The 15,348-nt window shown below is 37.4% G+C and overlaps 1 protein-coding gene across 15 annotated transcripts in view; it reads right to left on the bottom strand.

The window, feature by feature from the left end:
• The window catches only part of NRXN1 (neurexin 1), a 708,974-nt gene that overhangs the window by 18,455 nt on the left and 675,171 nt on the right, over positions 1 to 15,348 (bottom strand). For 10 of the 15 annotated variants that reach the window (XM_039384934.1, XM_039384936.1, XM_039384932.1 and 7 more), the window contains one exon: positions 1,926 to 2,013. In XM_039384934.1, coding sequence (XP_039240868.1) covers positions 1,926 to 2,013 — 88 coding nt within the window. The remainder of the gene's footprint in view (positions 1 to 1,925; positions 2,014 to 15,348) is intronic. The other 5 variants (XM_039384935.1, XM_039384929.1, XM_039384938.1 and 2 more) reach the window with 1 other exon arrangement.

The raw sequence follows: 15,348 nt of genomic DNA, 5'->3' as shown, positions 1-15,348 counted from the left end.
TTTCGAAAATTACTCTGAAATCTGTTTACTGGAAAGCAAAAGAAACCAATCCCAAAGCATTGTCATCAAATCTGTAAATATCTTCATTCCTGGAAGAGCTCAGATGCCATCCCACAGGTCCGTCAGACACTGAGACAAGTCATAAATGTCTCTGCTTTTACTTCAGTTTAAGTAAATAATTCTTGCATGTATCAGGCTATGTGACTTGAAAAAGGAACCACACATTTACATTTGAAGCAAAATTTCATCTGTCTTAAGGCTATGTAGACTGCCCCAGATTTTGGTGTTGTACTAAGACGGCTCTTAGTCACGATTTTGCATTAATATACTATTCGTGAATTAAATTGATTTCTACTTGAATTAAGTATGTTACTGAACAACAGTAACAGATCTTAATTTTTCTACTATTAAGTGTTATAGCAATTACCAAAGATTACCAAATTATCTAAAACAACTAATGTGCTACTAAATAGCACAGAATTCAAGGAAATAAGAAAAACTGAGATATATCTTTATGATACTGTGAGCTGTTCACTCAGGAAATGTAAAAGTTAAACCAAGCCAACAAAGAAAGTAGGAGTAATCCATTGGACTATCTGGGATTTTTTTGAAGGTTACAGAGTAACATAACTCTTCAGACTGATATTAGGAAGTTTTGCAGTCCTTTCACCTCCATGATAAATGTTCGGATTTTTTGAGAAGGTATGTAGTGTTTAATTGACCATAACTGAATATAATTGAACCTTCTGGAACAGGTTGCCCACAAAAGTTATGAATGTCCCATCCTTGGAAATGTTCAAGGCCAGATTGGATGGGGCTTTGAGCAACCTGATTTAGTGGAAGGTGTCCCTGCCCATGGCAGGGGGGTTGGAACCAGTTGACAATAAAAGGATCCTTCCAACCCAAATCATTCCATTATATCACAGAGAAGAATCTCCGCTATTCAGTGGGAGTAAGAAAGACATGGCCAAAACACCACAAGGTTTTTCTTCCATGGAAAATACTAGAATGTCAAAATATTTTGTTTCTAATCAGAACTAACACATACACTCTGAATAGTTTTGGCCTGGAAAAAAGCCATAAAACAATTTGAAATTTGAGACTGTTGTATTCTATGTCTTCAGGTTTTATCTACCTATACAGTATTTCATACCACAAACAGTAATTCAACATGAACTCAACTCTACCTTCCAGTACTTAAAGGGAGCCTATAAGAAAGATGTAGAGAGACTTTTCACAAGAGCATGTAGTCATAGGACAAGAGGGAGTGGATTCAAACTGAAAGAAAGTAGATTTAGACTAGATATTAGGAAAAAAATTCTTTACTGTGAGGGTGGTGAGGCCCTGGAACAGGTTGTCCAGAGAAGTTATGGATTGCCCATAACTTCCCTCAAATTCCTCTGGAAGTGTTTAAGGCCAGGTTAGATAGAGCTCTGAGAAACCTGTTCTAGTAAAAAGGTGTTCCTGTCCATGGCAGAGCAGTTGGAACTAGATAATCTTTAAGGTCCCTTTCAACCCAGGCCATTCTATGATTCTATGACATAACACAATATTTTAAATATGGTACTTTTATCTCATTTGGGGGAAATGCTTAAAGCACAAACAATTGCACCATCTTTCTCTAAGTGAAGGTGTACCCTCTTTATCACTACAACATAGTTGCAGGAGCCCTAAAATGCCCTTCCCAATTCATCCTCAGGTCCTTAATCAAGCCATAATCTTGCTCAGATCATGACTTATTAGTGTGCTCCCATCTGCTGTCTTTGAAAAATGGATAGCAAACTCTCCCTCTCTGTCATGTGTAGAAAGGCCCCAATTCACCCTCTCTTTGTTGTGTAAGAAAGGACTGTCCTGCTAGATGGCACCCTGGGGGACCGGAGCATGCAAATATGAAATAAAAGAAAGTAATAAAAAAGTTGACTAACCTAACCCACCTGAGCTCGGCTCACAGGGATCGATGTCCTCATCATCGCTAGGACATTCAGCCGAGGCCACCAGGATGTCATCTGTAGTCTGCAAAGAAAACAAAAGTCAAATAGATATACTTGAATTGACTGAACATGTTGTAACACTCTTGCTCGGATTATGCAAGGCCCAGAGCGTTCCGGAATTAATGTGTAATGGCACGGTGACACTCTCCAGCTCTGTATTAATGGGACTTTGCTTTTCAATTTGCACTTGTCAGTTTTTAGAATTGTGTTAGATATCCAGTGTAGGCACTTAAATGTTTTCATATTTTTTTGTAATAGGAACAGAAAGTAGAAGGACAAATACATATATTGGGGCTGTTGGTCTTCCCTCTTTATCTCCAAAATCTCTACTATGACATTACTGAAAACACTGAGGGCATTAAAAAACAAGTCAAAATAATGAACTGCCTGCAGCTGTTAAAACTATTACAAATGTAGTGATGCTTTCTCCATTAATTGCACTTCCTTTCTCAGACGTAGAGCCAAAAAAAGGAAAAGAAGAAAACATGTCTCTTATTGAGTTGAAAACTATTTAATGGAAAGTCAAGGAAAGAAAACAATAATAAATGTATACAGTGTAAAAATTATAACGTTATTTTCTTAAATATGTGAGAATATCTTCTTTTCTTAAATAAGTGAAGTATTGCCTGACTGCTATGTTTAGGTCCAAAGGGTTCTAGGAACATCTGCCCAAAATGCATTTGGATAGTTCTTTGCATAAAGAAATCAAATAAATCAAGAAAAAAGAGACAAAACAGGGGATGTATGATACAACACACCATAAATAAAAGAAATTGTGGAATTCCTATCTACTGCTTCTTACAGTGCAAGAACAAGGAGATATTTAATGAAACACTGAGGCAATCAATCTGAACCTGAAAAAATGAAATACCTTTTCAAGCCACCTCTGGGAACAGTCATTCAGGGAAATAATACTAGGGAAATATAAACTGTCATGCACTTGGTTGTTTCTCAAGACATCACTAATGAAGTTAGGAAGAAGCTTTTCCTATGAGCAAGACATTTCATAACTGTCCATTTCAAGTTCCTGTTTACCTCACCGAAGGAAATACAGGAAGAGAATAAAATACTACATCACATTGAAACAAGAGGCTAAAGACACAGCAGGCAAAAAGCCATTCTTGGATTCCTGTATTCATCTTGGATTCCTGATACATATCAACGAGGAGATACAGCCCATTTCACTGAATGTGAAGTTTTTTTTCTTTATCTCTCCCTGAGTATAGAGGAGCGACATAAAACACATGAAAGTTTTCCTTCATCAATTTAAATATGAACATGTAAAAAATTTATTTCTGTGCAGGAGGGCCAAAGGCTAACCAATGTTGTTTATCATTATTATTCTAACTGGAGTTTTAAAGCAAAGCATATTACAGTAATAGGCTTTACTTTGTCACGCTTCAAGAATATTAATGAATATACGCTCTCAGCACTTCTGTGAAGTAGGAAAGTGATACAGGAATACATTCATTAATATGTGAGACACAACAAAGAAAAGCCTATTATAATAGTAATATATTTTAGAGGCAGAAGACTGGGACATAAGAGAATGAAGTAACTTGCTGAAGGTAACCAAAAAAGGCCATAGACAACAGCTACATTTAGATGCCATAATCACAAAAATTATCTTTCCTTATAGCTGAGAAAATTTGTAGCTGGGGGAAACAACTCTGTAAATCTGTACTGCTGCCAAATTAGCTGGCAGATTGGCAGAATTTGAAAAGACATGAAAAAAACATTCTAGTTGTCCATTCTTTCTACCATGTAGAAAAACTAAGTTATAAGACAAAACAGTTGCAAACATCCTCTTCAATTTCTAACGTCCATTTCTCTTCCCTAGATTACAACCATTTAAGATTGAAAACCAATACCTTAGTCTCCTTGAGGAAAAGTACTTACATTTTTCTTTAGAATCACAGAAAAGTATAAAGAAAAAATAACCGAGTAACCAATAAAGCCTGCATATAAAAGAATATGTAAACCCCACAACTATTAAGTATAGGAAAGTACTAATAAGTACATAAAGCGTTTCCCAAACAGTTTCAATTTGGTCAGTGAAGCCACACTGTCATATTTTTTCCTCTACCCACAACACTGGAAAAGACTATACTTTTATGACCTGCAACCAGAATTCTGAACATTTACCAATCGATCACTGAGGAACTCTACACAAATACCATTAAACAGAGAGGATCACATGCATACACAATAGCATGAAATGATGATCCGTGAGATCTACTGGTCTAACTGCAACTTTGTTTAAGGGTGCTTTGGTACATGCATGGTTGAGTCACCCTTGTAATTTGAGTGACCTGAAAAGAAAGGATCAGACAGATTTATAAAATTATTGCAGTGTCTTTGATTATTCTTGATATAGGATAGTATGGTAAGACTGTAAGTAACTACTTTTTTTGTACGGTTTGCAGTACATTCAAAATTCTGGAAATTCAAAATTACTGGAAAAATAATACACTTTAAGTATCTTAATGTCTGAGAGATACTTTGCTCAGTTACTCATAAGAGAGTGTCAAAACTGTCTTTATAAAGTGACACTAATTCCAATCTACAGAAAGAGTATTCATACTTCTACAAGAAGAAAGGGATGTTCTTGAATGATAAAAGTGCATGTATATTATGGGTACAGAAATGAATAGCACCTTAAATAAATGTGAATATAGCACATCAAGAAAGACCTCGTTAATGTCTCAGAACATTAAAGGAAGTAATGTATGTTTCAAAGTCAATACTCGGTATAAAACTAATTTTCTTGCAAGCAATAAATCAAATATCGGTAGTTGAATAAGAAGTGAAGTGATAAGATGATTTGAAAAGTGTTTTTCTTCAGAAAAATATGTCAGGAAGAATTTCAGTTTAAGTATCAGTTAACAGATGTGTCACAACTTTCCCCCTATTCTCCCCTTTCCCCAAACCCAAATACCTTTTTGTTGCTACTCTTACATATTTTTAACAGAAAAAAAAGGCAAAGGAGCTGTGAAAGGAAGTGAGATGGCAGTGACCAAACTACAAACGAAAGCCGTTGGTCTGGTTAACAGAATTTAAAATGGGATTTAGAATTAGCTAAAACACTAGAGAATATAAAGAATATGTAAATTAAATACTAAGGGCCAGCTGCTAGAGTTCTGTCTCCATAAGAGCTCTGACTGACAGGAATTTACCTGAAGAGAGAAAAGGATTTAGACCTAAGGGTGTCAGACAGCCACAGGGTGCAGATCAATAATGCAGGATAGAGTAATATGTTTTACTTACCGCACATTATCTTTTCCTCATGCTTTTTAATTTGGATAGGAAGATTTAAAACAAATCAGTTCTCCTAAGTGAATTGCCATTGTTGCTAGCACTATGGCTAATTTACAGGACACTGCTTCAAGCATTCTCATTAATCAAGGATTTAAAAGTCAGTGGAAAATCCCTTATTTACAGTGAGTGCCTAATAGGATAACATCCAACTGGTATCATCATAATACACGATCGGATTAGAATGTCTCTTGGGCAAGTTGTTCAAATTCATTTAAGAAGTGATACTCCAGTTGTAAGAGATTAAAAAAAAATAATTAAAATAGCAGGTGTACAATAGCATCTTCTTTTCTTTGTGTATTTTCAGAGATTTTTCAGATTTGATTTGCAGATATGGTTGTATGATTTAAAATGCAGTCTACTGTAAAATGTGGATTCTTAAAAAGTTGGACATCTGTACACATTTCAGAAAAAGGATGACAGAAAAAGTTTAAAATTAACATGCCAATATAAAAAAAATGGACACAAAAATTCCGTATTTAGTAAAAGTAGAAGTCGCTGCATAATGTTAGTTCTGACAACTATTCAGGGGTGTGGACCCTGCAGGAATAGGTCTTGCTTACAGCAGCCAGGTCTGCTTGCAAAAATAAAGAATTTGGGACTTGTCTTTCAGCCAAGAGACAGTTTAAAATATCACCAATCTGCCACCTTGCCTGAGGAAGGAAATGGTGACTATTTCAAGAAAGCTCCTGGTCAGATGAAAAAATGATGCCGTAGTCATGGCTTAAATACAGTGACAGTCTGTAGCTTTGGATAAATATCAAGCTGCCTCAGAGGTTACAACCATGGGTTCAAAACTAGTACGAGGAAATACGGTTGTGCCCTTCTAATAATGCTCTTTGAATGCTATGTCATTAAAAGAAATAACTGCAAATGAATAAACAATACAGGAAAGGAATTTTTTATTATTGTTCATTTTTAGCATGACTGGCCATCATACATACCATCTTATTCAGTTTTCATGTATGAAGTCTGCTATACCTGAGGGTACGAGAGAAATATGACCTAAAAATTAAATCACCAATCTGAGTTGTGCATTCATTAACAGTATAATGGATCCTGCATATTTCCTCTTGTAGTATTCCACCAGCTCTCCTTTAAATCATAACACCCCACAGGCTACTCTGAATATAGTTTATTCCTTTCTTGTTCAATAATATACCTTATCTCATAAGGTATAATGCAAGTAAATCCAAATTACACAATAGTTAAAAACTAGCAGTTGTAAATTATTATATGAATTACAACCAGTACAACTGCTTGTGACTACTGTTTAAATTATATTAGATGAGAACTTCAACTGTGTAATTCAGAATTACTCTTATTTCTTTGTTACAGCTTCGGCGCTGAGCGATACCAGAGGCAGGCAACGTTGTGCTTGGTGCTAAAGGCAGCTGGAAGGCAAGGGCTCTGTTCTGAGGAGCTTATGATTTGGTTTTGAACTAGATGCAACAAATGAGTGTGAGAGAGAGCAGAGGATGAGAAGGACCAAGTGAGGATGCCACTGATAGGCGCTAGTGGTTATGCAGGCTCTGATCTAGCACATTTTCCAAAATTATGTTTCCATACAGCAGGAAGGAAGGTCAGGAAGAAAGCAGGCAGAGGAAAGCCAGGCAGGAGCCTGTGACTGGCCAAAGAGAACAGATGGTGCCTGGAGAGCACTGCTGAGGCTGAAAGCCTCTCTGAGGAAACTCGGGGTGTTTAGAACCGTCTGGTGAGTGCAGAGATGAAGACAGCCAGGGTGACGTGGGAAGAGGTAGACAGCACCAACACCTGATGGTTAAGTTATGGGAGGATGAAGCCACGTTGTGTTGACAGGAGAAGTAACAAAGACAGTGAGAAATTAATGGTAAGGTCATGGGAACAAAGAGGACAAGGCAGTAAAAGGGGAGAGCCAGGATCTGAGGGAGTTGATATCAAGAGACTTGTTTATGTGAAGATTAATGGGAAAGAATTCAATGACTATTAGCAAATGGCTGTCTGAAAACGTACTTTAGGATGCAGGACTAGGAAATTAAACCTCTAATTCTCCTTTTCTGCTTTTCTGTAACGTTTAGTTATCACATCTACTTAAATGATGACATTTTTCCTCCTGAAAACAAAGCTCATTCAAATACTTGCAATTAAGTTCAGAGAGAATCAGCTAAAACTGATATTTAAACATAGAAACCTGCTTCAGCTTAGCAGAAGTGTACACAGCTAGAGTCATGGTATAAACAAAGGTTTTGAAAACCCAAAAGATATACACTACTGTTGTCTTCATTAGCTGTGGCAAACTCTCCTTGAAAAATATGGTTCAAGCAAAGTTTACAGAAAGGAGCTGGGAGCAGTCATTTTGTACTTTTGCACTGGACACATTATCTTCTGAGGCAGTGAGGGACTTTCTCAAAAATTAATCCCTTGAATATACTCCTTTCCCCCCCTATTTTTTCTTTAAAGGTAGGAATAAAGTAACCTAAACCAGTGGGAATGCTGGCAGAAACCAACAGGGCATGAAAAATCACAAAAGACTTCATGTGGAAAAAATCAAATTTCATTTTTTGGCATGGTATTAACAGCACAATTTTCAAGTAATTTGAATTTAATTTTCAGTGTATGAAGCAGATCTCAATGAATGGTTATTGAGACGGTTGTAGAAAGAAACTTGAATATGTCACATTAATCAGGTGTACTCCTCAGCCAGCTTTGCCCTGGTGTTAATTATCTCCCACTGCATGAGGCAGTTTGCTGAGGAAGATGCAATAGTGATTTAACAGTAATATCAGCTCTAGATGACATGATGTTTAAACAACTGCCTCTAATGTTTTATTTAATCTCCTATAGGTCAAACAAGTACATGTGCATCAATTACTGCTTGTCCACCCACATACATAAAGTATTTTTCCTGCATAGTGCTACTGAAAAATGTTATTTCTGGACATGGGTATTAAAATGCTAATATTTCAAGCACATACACAATATTTATTATATCTTTTGCTAACTGCTGACATATTATTACCCTGTAATGTGAAAATACGCAATCGAAAATCGAAACACTTTCTCATAACTGGCTCTCATCTAATTAATACTATCATGTTATTTCTTGAATTGGTCAGTGTTTGACACTTGGGAGAAAGCAAAAGCCTTGATTAATATGTTCCTCTCGCAGAAAAAAAAAAAAAGTAAAAAGGAAAACTCGAGGATATAGCAACCAAATACAATAAGGCTTTTCAGTTAGTGAAATTAGTGTTGTAGAAATTAAGAGCTGAGGTGTAGGTAAAAAGCTCAAGACGATGCCTTGAATGCCCTGCAGACCACCTTCAGTCTCTGGTCCCAAATCACAGCAGTGATGGAAACACACCTGCCCCATTCAGCAAAGCAGAATAACCTCATTTCTGGCCTCCACCTCTCTATATACAGATGGTCTATCTTTCCACATATCAACTTTAAAATCCATGGTATTAATTTCATGCAAAGCAGCATTTGTATTACTTCTCCAGCTCCCCTCCTCCACCCAAACATCTAAATTCTCATGGGCAAAATTATCACAAATAGTGGAATTATATTTGAGAAAAGGATTTATAGTAAAATAATATCAACAAAACTTCATGCCTTTCCTTTAAGCTCTGAATTTGAAGTTAATTGCTTTCGTCAAAGTCTTAAAGTCACTCATCTCATCTGGAAAGAACAGAAGCAGAGCTGCTGCAGAGGTACAACATTTTACCTGGACAGCTAGACAGGTAGCACTCTGCACTAATCTCTAAAAATGAAAGTATTACTAAATAAAAATAAGAAAATAATCCAAATATTTTCCTATCAGGTCATGTCTGTTACTTCCTGCAACAGATGGAAAATGTTAGCTTCACAGATATAGACCAAAACCAAGTTCTATATTAATTTTATTTATGAATGTCACTTTTCTTGTACCCTTGTGAAAATTTTTTGGAGCTGCTGTCTGGAAAATTGTCCCACTGTTTTTCCCCTGTTTCTCTCCCCAATGGGCAATTAATGAAAATGCACGCATTTCTACTAATACATTTTTCACTGGTCACTCTTCCATATTTAAAGGCCTTGCAAGCAAATATTTAACAGAATACTCACTGCATAATAGCAGGGGCTATTTTGGACTTCTTGAAACAAGCTGATCCTGCACTAGCTGTGGTGCTTGGAAGCAGAGTAAGCAGCAACCACACAATAGCAGAGTACCAAGAATGGAAGTTACTGTTTGTCAGTGTTCTACAGGAAGAAGAAGGTTTATTTTTGGGGGTAATCAGTTTATTATTTGATCCAAGTCTTAAGTTTAGTGTTTATAGAAGGAACAACTTATGTTTACCATGAATACTAAACTAATGCTTTAACAGTGCTGGCTGCAATGAAGGGTGAATTGTTCATCTTTCACACCCCTCATCAAGGCCAATTCATGTCATAAAAACCTGATGGCATGTTTGGCAAAAGGAGTCAGGTCAGCATCGTGCACATTTTTGCTTTGATCAAGACCTAAATTTGTTTTGCAGTGCCAGAGGAATGGATCAGCATTTGACTTCTTTCCTGAAAATGGTATGACATTGTCTTGCTTCTAAATGATGTGAAACTATAGGTACAGTAAAAAGAACAAACTGCTTTTATCCCTCCTACTGGAAATATTGGGGATGGGTGGCTAGCTGGGAGTAAAAAATGTATGAGCTCTGTACCATGTGTACATTGTTCCCCTTACTCCATCCTGCTTTCTCCCTTCCTTCTGCAGCAGGGCTGATGAAAATGGGAGCTCATGTCCCTGCTCTCAGGACTCCTCTCGCAGTGCCCTTGGGACACTGCCAGCTGACCCCTCGGCTCAATCTGCCCCAGAACCCCCAGCAATACTTGGGAGGTTGTAGGCAGAACTGGCCCAATGGTTTCTCTTGCTGGAGAAAAAAAAACACAGATGAAGAGACATGGCACAAACCTGAACTTCATCCCTTGAAAGTAGATATTGATATGCAACATGCCAGCAAACAAATCACTGGTACCTAATAGCATAATGCCTAGTATATTATTTATGCTGTGCCATTTGTTAAAGCAGTCAGGGCTGCTTGGATGAAGAACAAATGAATCACCATATTACTTCTTTCTCATCTAACTTTTAGATTCACAGTGGTGTAACATTTCTGTTTCCAGAAATAATTTTTTGGCTAATTTTCATTCCGTGATTACAAATAGTTCTGTCACGGGTTATACTGATCAGAAGAAGCTATGCTTCTTTTCAACTTACCTTATTTCCCCCAGGTAACTAAAATAGGTAGAAAACAAGGAACAGGTAATCTGTGAACTCTTTTAAAAGTCACTTTTGATTTACTTCCAAGATTCTTTTCAGAACATCCATATTTCTGTCCCATAAACACCATACTTCATTATAGAGCAAGAACAACAGAAATGCAGTTTGATTTTTGTTTTATTTTTACATTTGCACTGAGCCTAAAATATATAGAATGGAATATGATCGATGAAATGCAATCCTATTATTTTCCCCTAGGCAAGAAAATTATTTTGCCTCTAAGTATGCGAGAAATGTTTCTGGGCATTATGCTTGTATTTTCTGGTATCATTTTATTTTTAGCCATCTCTTTTGCTGAAGCAAACATTTTGGTCTCCATTAATTCTGAACTCACAAAACACAGTGGAGACTTTTGCAGATTCTTTTTCTTTTTAACTCAAGAGAGAGACTGTGCTTATTAAATGGCAACATTACAACAGGGATAGCAAATATTTTAATTTATACTCCTGTATTATCAATCACAAGTACAGAGATTGTCGAATTTTTGGAATATAAGTCTTACTGCATTTGTATTAATGTCAGAAAACCCAGGTATAGCATTATTAAAGGCTTCAAAATTGACTATTTGAGATTTTGTTGGGGAAGTAGAGTTGCTTTTAATTGACTATTGAGCTGCTAGCATAGGTGTTTCTTTTTTTTTGGCCATTCAATCACATGGTTTAAGACCAGTCTTACCAAAAAAACTTGATAAAGTTAGAGGAAAAAATGGAACCAACATTGGACACTTTTAAGATTTGGTTGGACCGGTTGATCCTTGAGGCCACTTTCAACCTGGTATTCTGTGATTCTATGATTCATCTAGTTATGAAAATCCCCCTTATACAGCAAACTTAGAAAGGTACTAACTTTGAACTACACTTCCATCTTTTTTTATACAATTACAATACTGCCAGTTTTACTTCTTGTGAGCATCCCTGACTATTAAATTATGCCCCACAGAATATCTTGCTCTACTGATATCCATGGGAAATCTTTTACTGGTCTCAAAAGAGCGGAAGGCAACACAAGCCCTTCAAAAGGAATACTTCCTGAAACTAACATGCAGTCTCTGTTCTCGCTTAGCATATCTTCAGGGTGGAAAAAACTTTCCTATCTTGTTTCAAAACATAGGGCATAAAATACTATTTTTAGAAGAAATGTAGAAAACTGCATAAACTATTAGACTGCTTTTTAGCCATTGAGGTAAACCAGCCATCTCACCTTGCTCCCAAGAGGGATAAGTGAGAGACAGAGACAGGAAAAAGAAAACATGAGATCTTCTATTTAACACTGACCTACCCATACCGTGGTCTTCAAGTTCATTTAAGTATGTCTGGCTCAAGGCAAATCAGCTTATGTCAGTCAGAGCAGGTGAGCATGTGCTAGCATCCCTCTCCCACCCACAGTTTTCCTCTCCTGAAGGGAAATGAGCACCAGTCCCACTGCTAACACTTTCCTTCCTTGAGTTTTATAGCAAGGACTAAAATTTAAATTTTTGAGGGATATTAGATATTAGATCCTTTGTCACATTTTATCCCCCAGTTTACACAGGTTTACCCAAAAGCAGAGAAAGCAAAACTCAAGCCCTTTTCCCACAATTCTGTCTTTGAAACACGGCCTTTTCAAATATTAAGCACTTAGTTCTACTACTAAAAAATTCCTACATTTCCTTATCTCAATGTTTTAATTAAAAAATTCAAACAACACTGGTAGAACCAGGGAAAATACTGAGAAAATAACCTACAAGTTTCACGGGGCTGAGAAATGTCCTACAGAAGAGCTTAATTCTGCAAATAACAACTTGGTAATACTAACAAGAGTTAGTTAGCTACACATGCACTGGAAGGAGACAATGCCTAAATGCCTTTCAATTAAAATAGGAGTTTCATTAAAGGCACTGTTTCAGAGATACTGCTAATTACATAGTTTCTGAAAGTGTACATTTGTCATAGAGGTATTTGGGTTTGTTAATGATGCCTTTATTTCATAACTGTCTAACAAAGGGCACTCAAAATTCAGGTACAAAACACGCTACAGGAAAGCAGGGATGCTCTGCACGCCTGGGAGATACTCCAGGTGATTGCTGTGGGAGCAGCACGTGCTGCAGATGGCATCATTTAGCTTCAAGAACCTGTGTACCATTAATTGTTTCCAGGTTTAAATTTTGTTACGTAATCACCTTCAACAAAAAAACAGAGAAAGTTTAAGCCAATGCTATTTGGACCAGAGAAAATTTATCTCTGTCAGTGCTGCCAATTCAATATACATCATAGAATAGTAGGATACTATCCGTAGGATTCAGTGTTTTCCATTTTGAAGATCTGGTTTGCAATTGCTGTTAGTTTTATCAAATTAGCTAGTTAAAGATACATTCCAACCCAGACGGCACTGTTTCATGCCTGGGTGTATCAAATCCTAAATCTATGTTCATGCCCCTACAGTTGTAATGAAACAGTTTCACAACTTCTCAGACAGGGTGAAGTAAAAACAAAAAAGAGGAAGACAGGCAGAAATATTATTTACATGCAGATTTTTTTACAACCACGTTGTTGACCAGGAACCTACCTTTTTTATCACACGTATGAAAATCTACCTAAGGGTGTCAAGGCTAAGAAAAACTGCAGCTCACACAGGAGATCATTTGGGTTGGGACCTAAAAATATGGTCTTGCTTTAGAGGATAGGTAGTGGTTTTCCAGTACCAAGGAGAGGAACTGAGACCTGGGAGACAATTTCTCCTATGCTGTCCATACTGCTGCTGATGGCACTTGGGCGGTGCAGAGGAATAGGCCAGACTTGAGTAGGAAGAAAGGAGCTCAGAACGATGGCAAGATGGGATACCAAGATGAAGGGCCAGAAAAGTGTGAAAGGTAACTTAGATAAACTGCTGGAGGATTTGGGAAGAGAAATCAAACACTGTGCTGGGGGGACACAGGCCATTACAAAGGCAAGAGAGGATGGTGGGGAAAAGTTACAGCGAATCAGCAAAGCAGCACATGGAAAGCCATGGAGAACAATGGGCATGGGGAGGTTTCAGATAAGGACAAAGGATGCTGGACCAGCCATTAGCAGGAAAAATTACAGATATGTAGCCATCGTAACAGGCACCAAGATTTCAGCTTTCCACTCACTGTCAGTCATAATCTGCTAATCACTCTAGCAAAGACTTCAACTTTTCTGCAGATGTCTTGCCTATTGGAATCTATCATCCTGAAGGACATAAGTCTGAGATCTGCAAGGTGAATCCACAGGCTCCAGCTGTGCCAGCTGTCCATTTCAGTGTGTCAGTTTGATAGTACATAGTGGAATAGGTTTCTGCTGTTTGTTTTTAAAGATCTCAGAAAACCAAATGCAAAACATTTGATTTGGAAAATTTTAAGTGTGAAAGGGAATGAAAGACCAACAATTAGGGGATGCCAAAACTCGAATCTGACATGAAGCCTTAATTCACATGCCTTGTGTCTGCACAGTCTGATGCCAACTTTAATAGCATGCTGGTACAGATTAATAACAACATATTTGAATGTCAGCTGGTATAAAGCTATACAGTTCCAGAGAAACAAAATGTTCACACTTCAGTTGTGCAACTGGCCCATCATTTCTTGTAATATCATTTAAAAATGAAAGCCCAAACCCATAGGGAATTATCTTAAACTTGAATATGCCTAAGGCTACCTACCAATCACTATTCTAACTGCAACATAGCACGTTTCTCAGACATACCTCAAAGACACTTTTGCTGTCAGGTAATCCTAAAAAAACTAAGTTAAAATTATTAAGTCACATAAAGTCTGGATTTTTGACCTTCATTATTACGTTATGAGCAATAACTAGGAATATGGCAGAGAATTTAAAATAGAATGCAAAGTGAGAAATTAACCAACTACGCACACCCCAGTTATTCAGTGTGGTACTGCATTTTGACAAGATCTTTCCATTCCTTGGCAGGAACCTATAAGTTATCTGCTAAAATTTCTTTTCAGAAGACCTTACATTTGTTGAAATACAGCACAAAAGGAAGGACATTTCATTTTGATCGGAGCACAAACATCAAGATAATGTAAGATTCCTCTTTAAAAGTAAAAAGGATTTCATAAGACCTAAGCACAAACTCAGATGGGAGTCTGGAAGAAGTTCTTGCTGGTGCAACTAAAACATTCAGTTGGCTCCCTAAATAGGCATGCTGTGTCAGGAAAGACTATAATTAAACTCCCCAAGTCTGTCAGTCTTGTCTATATGGGAATGTTACTGTGATACAAATGAAGTTAATTAAAACTGTTATAACTCCCAGGTGCATAAATTTATGCTAGGGAAGAAGATCAGACGTTTTCTGCGTAGCTTTGGAGGGCAGTGTAAGCTACCTCCAGCCAGCCCACAGTTTTCCTCTGTGTACCCACAGGAGGAAGTGGAACAGTCAAACCCCTTGGGTTCATCTATACTCATGTAATGGTAGTAGCATGACGTGTCAGACCCTTCACGGGAACAAGCTGTTCCACTCACAGTGACATGTTCCATGTGCCTGCCTGCACAGCAAACTCCACTACACCTCAGCTCTTCAGATTCAACTCTCTTCCCTCTAACAGCTATGTACTGTGCAACAAAAACAATGCAAACTAACGTGAGAAAATCTGAATTAAAGAAGAATATTCAGTCCTTCTCCCACTGCTTTAACATCAGGCATCCAGGCAGTTTATCATTGCCCTGAGTTCCTTCTGCTCGACAGCCATTGAAGGGTCACATTCAAGTCCCTTTAGCTTTCATGAGTCTGAGAAAG

Source organism: Pipra filicauda, unplaced genomic scaffold, assembly GCF_003945595.2.
Source record: "Pipra filicauda isolate LSUMZ 115617 unplaced genomic scaffold, ASM394559v2 scaffold386_size940508_pilon, whole genome shotgun sequence".
NCBI lineage: Eukaryota > Metazoa > Chordata > Aves > Passeriformes > Pipridae > Pipra > Pipra filicauda.
Note: the sequence above shows the minus strand (reverse complement) of the source record. Positions and strands in the feature narration are given on the sequence as shown.